This window comes from Phaseolus vulgaris, chromosome 11 (assembly GCF_051622355.1).
Source record: "Phaseolus vulgaris cultivar YP4 chromosome 11, ASM5162235v1, whole genome shotgun sequence".
Lineage (NCBI taxonomy): Eukaryota > Viridiplantae > Streptophyta > Magnoliopsida > Fabales > Fabaceae > Phaseolus > Phaseolus vulgaris.
In genome coordinates, this window is record NC_143508.1 from 8,666,845 (window position 1) to 8,672,025 (window position 5,181).

At 29.0% G+C, this 5,181-nt stretch overlaps 1 protein-coding gene across 1 annotated transcript; it reads left to right on the forward strand.

Moving 5' to 3' along the window:
• The first annotated feature begins 480 nt into the window (after positions 1–480).
• LOC137826171 (AT-hook motif nuclear-localized protein 5) lies at positions 481–3,967 on the forward strand. Its single transcript, XM_068632047.2, has 5 exons — positions 481–1,070; positions 2,272–2,339; positions 2,453–2,575; positions 2,807–2,971; positions 3,413–3,967. Exons 1-5 carry the CDS (start codon positions 689–691, stop codon positions 3,794–3,796), a joined length of 1,122 nt encoding a protein of 373 aa, XP_068488148.1. The 5' UTR covers positions 481–688; the 3' UTR covers positions 3,797–3,967.
• The last annotated feature ends 1,214 nt before the right edge of the window (positions 3,968–5,181 follow it).

Below are 5,181 nucleotides of genomic sequence, written 5' to 3' on the forward strand. Positions count from 1 at the left end.
GAGAAACATTTTTCAAAAATACAAAATTAATGCCATATTAAAACTAATAAATATTTTACACGGTAAATAATATATAGGAAAAAATCTGATTAAATATTATAAAACATTAATTTTTAATTCATGGCAATTAAAATTTTATTGCCAATAAATAAAAAACATTTATTATTTATTTATTTTCATTTTTATAATCCACGAGATTCCTTCTTTTACCCTATATTAATTAAAAATAAAAATAAAATCAAAATGCAATAAAAAAATAGTAATAACAAATAATAATTTTATTTTGTCCTTTTTTACTCAAGCTTAAAATCCAAGTAAGGAATTTATAACATAAAAACAAAAATAAGAGTTCATCTCCTATTTTCTTCATTTATAAATTCACATGAAAAATAAAAGCCTAACATGTGAGTGAGAAGAGTTATTTTCATATTTTTAGGAAAAGTTATAAAAAAAATCCAAATTTCTTCAGTTTCTGCTGAAAGAACCTCAAAAACTGGTTTTCTTTTCTTCTGGCACCTTCTTCATTGTGTTTTCTGTCCTAACTCCTTCACCATTATTACCTTCTTTCTTCTTCCTCTTCTTCTTCTTCTCATTATTATTTTTCCCTCACCCACAAGAAAATTTGTTTCCTTTGTTATCAAACAAAGTTCACAATCTCAAAGGGTGTCTATAACTCTCTCTACTTTGTATGGAGCAACAGAATCTTTCAGACACCGATCAGTTTTTGACTCTGGGCGCCACATCGGACGAGTCACAGAGTCCTAAGGAACCAGTGACGCATGTCAACGCCGCCGCAGACAATAACAACAATGTTGTTAGCACAGTCAATGTTGCAACTGGTCCTGGTTCTGGTTCTGAGCTTGTTGTGGCCGTACCAAACTCCGAGGCTGTAGGTTCGGGATTGGTGGTGAAGCGAGGAAGGGGGAGGCCGAGGAAGCATGAGGCTGTCGGGAACACGGCGTCTCCGTTGTCGGCGGTGACGCCGGCGCCACCAGGATTTTCCAATCAGACCAAGAGAGGCAGGGGACGCCCTCGTGGTTCTGGGAAACTGCAGGCTATGGCTTCCATTGGTGAGTTTTCTTGTTTTTGTTTTGTTTATATTTGCTTGCAGTTTTTTTTTTTATTTGTTTTGTAATTAGTCATTGTCCTACTATTGATTTTTGTAAAATTATTGAAAATATGTTTTTCAAGAAAAAAAAAATTCTTACAAAGGAAGAAAAAAAATGGTATCAAAATGGTACCATAGAGTTTGTACACTTGGTGGTTGATATGCATGAGTCTATAATGATAGCAAGATAATAAAGGAGGATTTTGAGAGAGTTTTGTCACATACAATTTATTCTTAATCTAGAATTTGTCTGCACATAAATATTGTTTGACAAAATTGTTTTCTGCTGACAGATGTTTATTTACATTTTTTTAAACCAAGATGCATTTCAAAGATAAATAAATGTATTTTATCACTACAACTTTTTACTTGTTATCATAATATTTTACTGGTTATTATTAATCAAATTGAAGAATGAATGAAACAAAGTCTTTAAAATTTGTTTTTTAAAATACTAATATAAATCATAAACCATATTTTTTAAAAGTGTGTTGGAAAATTTTTACTGGTTTTGTCATATTTTCTTTCTATGTGATTGGAATTAAATTAATTAATTTATATTTTTATCAAAAATAATTTCGAATATTCATGGGTATTGGGAGGTATTAGTTTTTTTTTCTTTTAACACAAAACCATAGCTACAGCACATGTTGTTATTTCTGAATAAATTAAATGACTTTTTAAAATATGAAAAATAACAAATAATTATGTTAGCAAAATCTTATCAGAAGATTATTGTACTACATGTAACAAGATCAAAATAGATTAAGTCATTAAAGTTAATAATAATTTTTTTTAACTCCCATGCTGATTATCATTAACTCCAACTTTAACTTTAAAAGTACACAATTTGAAATTTGAAAAATACTTTATGTTAAAAATTCACACATAATAGTTTATGAATGAATGTAAATGTTAAAAAATGAAGTTTTGTAAGGTGAAATTAGAGTTATAATACACATATAAGAGGTATTTAAAGTTATACTTAATTTCACTACTTAATAAATTCTACAACTTTTTAGTCTCTCTTACTTTGTTGGCTCGACCATCTCTTAACAACAAATCACTATATTTTAATCTCATGTTCTATTTGGTCTATTTATAAGCATGTCATGCATACAAATGTTTTGATATGTTTCTCATGCTTGAATTATTTATCACAGGTGGGTTTATGCAAGAAACAGCAGGGGGAAACTTCATACCTCACGCACTGAGTGTGCAAATTGGAGAGGTAATAAAAGACTCCTTAAAGAATTGTTCATATTTCAGATTTGTCTTAGTTTTGTAGAACTGTTCTATAAATGTGATATCAACTGAAAATAACATGTTTTTGATCACTTTCAGAATTTGGTAGGAATGATAATGTCCTTTTTTGAGAAAAGCCCGCTATCAGTTTGCATACTTTCTGCTACTGGTGCTATTTCAAATGTGACCATTCGTGGATCTAATCATATTATGAGACTTGAGGTACAAATATACAAACTATCTCCAGCATAACAATGTTCATATGAATCTTACCCTGCTTTCTGTTTCACTTGACATCAAAGTTTTGCATTTGTTACAACATTTATATAGATTTTGGGTTAAGGAAAAAGGAAAAGAGAGACCGAAAACAATTATATATTGAATATTTTGCATGCTATATCCTTGTATTTCATTTTCTGATTTGTTTTTTCAAATTGATTTTGCTGCATACAGGGTACCTATGAGATATTGTCTTTATCAGGAACTTCTACCTTCACTTGTGGCATTAATGGTCCAGTTCGTACAATTGGATCATTGAGAATTTCAATGGCTAAATCTGATGGAAATGTTTTTGGGGGAACCCTTGAGAGTGCATTGGTAGCAGGTTGCCCTATTCAGGTAAGAATTTTACAAGATGTGGTGGAGATTTATCCTTTGATTTCACATAAACTGTGCTATTAAACATTGAATACCTTGTGAGATTTAAAGTAAATTTGGAAGATGATTCAATAAATTACTCAGGAGTTATTTATAAGTATAGCTGTATTGTACATATACCATATAAAAGGTGTCTTTACACAAACTTTAGTTTAAACCTTTGTACTTACTTTTGGAATCTTTTGTTTATCATTGACAAGAGAGTTAATCTTTAGACACTTGTTCTTCAATTATAAGTAGCTTTATCTCAATCTATGCTCAACATTTAATGCAAACCAGTAGACTGATACTAAAATTAGTTTGTTCATAAATTTTGTTAGATGTACTTAGCTTATTTGTTTATTACTGTACACTATTGCATTATGATCATTTTCAATCTTTTTTGTCTCTTGTGTGCATCAGCTTGTTATGGCCACTTTCAAGCAAAACATGAATACTCAAATCAAGAGAAAACAATTGTTTGGATTTTCTAATGTCCCCCTTATGCTGGAAAGTCCAGATTCAGAAAGGGGTAAAATGAAAGTTCCAAAGTGGACAGAAGGTGAGAAGAGTTGTTCTTCACCACCACCAACAGGACTTGAAGCAACAACAATACCTGATTGTGTAGCAGAGAATGTGTTTTCTGCCACACCTAATGGAGGAACAGATAATGGTATTACTCCACACAATGTGCATTCTGCATGTTTTATTGGTGTTGATATGGACAACCAGGCTCCACAGTCTGCATCAGATGATTCAGATCAGAAGACTTCTGCAGACGAGAATGCAAATGTTATAGAATTATGAAACTATCTGCAATAGCATCTTTGTAGTTTTCAATATGGAGATTAAGTTTTATGTTCTCTGATTCATGCCAGAGGTTGAATATTTATAGTGTATGACTTTGTCAAGAATTGTTCATCTAGTTAGTAGCATTGTAACTAAAAAGGAATAAAGTTCCTTTTGATTAATGTGATAGTTTTTCTGTGATTTCATTTTCTGCTTTAAATCTTGAAATGAGTATTCCACTGTCTAAACCAAGTCATATCTTGCTCAATGTGAGAGACTTCCTTTGTTATATAAAGTTAAGAAATGACAAATTCTTCCTATATTATAATTTGAACTTCCTTCCTATCATTTTTCAAACTTTTAAATTACTCTTTATTTTTAATTTGAAAATTCAAAATTTAAAAAACACAATTTAAAAATTAAAATCTCATTCGGAAAAAGTAAATTCAGAATGTATAAAATATATTTCGAAAAAAAAAATCAAAACACAAAATCTGAAAATGTATTTAAAAAAAATCCAAAATGTAGAAATATGTTCGAAAAATCCAAATCCAAAAAAGAGTTTCATAACTATTTTTCTATCTACACCCTTTTCTTTTAAGATTATTTTTATCATTTACAATAACATTTTCATCATTTCACTAAAAAAATTGGGTGCATGTTCGACTTCATATGCGTAGGTTGAATTTCATATGTGCAGAAAGAATTTGTCTTAAAAAATTCTCAATGAATAATTTTTTTCAGTCATAGGAAAACCCAGTGTCTGAGTTTGTATTGATTTTTTTTTAAATGTCTTTTTCTTTTCTTTATCTTGATTATGGAGTTGTTTTATTTAATCTTCATTTATAAAATTATATTATTAAGAACTTTATTTTAGATAATTGTTACACTCCACCGATGAAGCTTTTAAAATTTAGATTATAAAATTGCATTTGAGTCAACTTTATTTATTATTTCATATGATAATACTTTATTATAATAATATAAATTATTAAATTTATAGACATATGTAATAATAATTTATTATTTATATAAATTAGTTCAATCAATAATCTAACTCTTGAATAATTAACTCAATTCGTTATAGTTAATGACTGAATTGATTTTCAGAACCCTAACTTCAATCAAACACTTTAATAAACTAGTTTTATAATTATCAACTTCCAATTTTTCATTCACAGTCACGGAAGAACATGTTAATTTCTAACTAATTTTTTAATTTCACTTTTGTTCAACCAAAGATATCATGATATAAAGTGTAAGATTTAACTAAAATATTCAAAGCTCAACTTTGAATCTCTTTGCTTGCATAGAGTTAAAGATTATAAGGATTAACTTGTTAATTTTGTTTCCCTCCATTCTTAAATAAATATTATTTACTCCTTGAATATTGAGTTTACATA

Bases quoted from the DNA above. Each gene is read 5' to 3' on its own strand.
- LOC137826171 (XM_068632047.2), top strand. From the start codon at position 689: ATGGAGCAACAGAATCTTTCAGACACCGATCAGTTTTTGACTCTGGGC. The intron at 2,340-2,452 runs GTAATAAAAGAC...GATCACTTTCAG, and splicing joins TGAGTGTGCAAATTGGAGAG to AATTTGGTAGGAATGATAAT. The intron at 2,576-2,806 runs GTACAAATATAC...TGCTGCATACAG, and splicing joins ATCATATTATGAGACTTGAG to GGTACCTATGAGATATTGTC.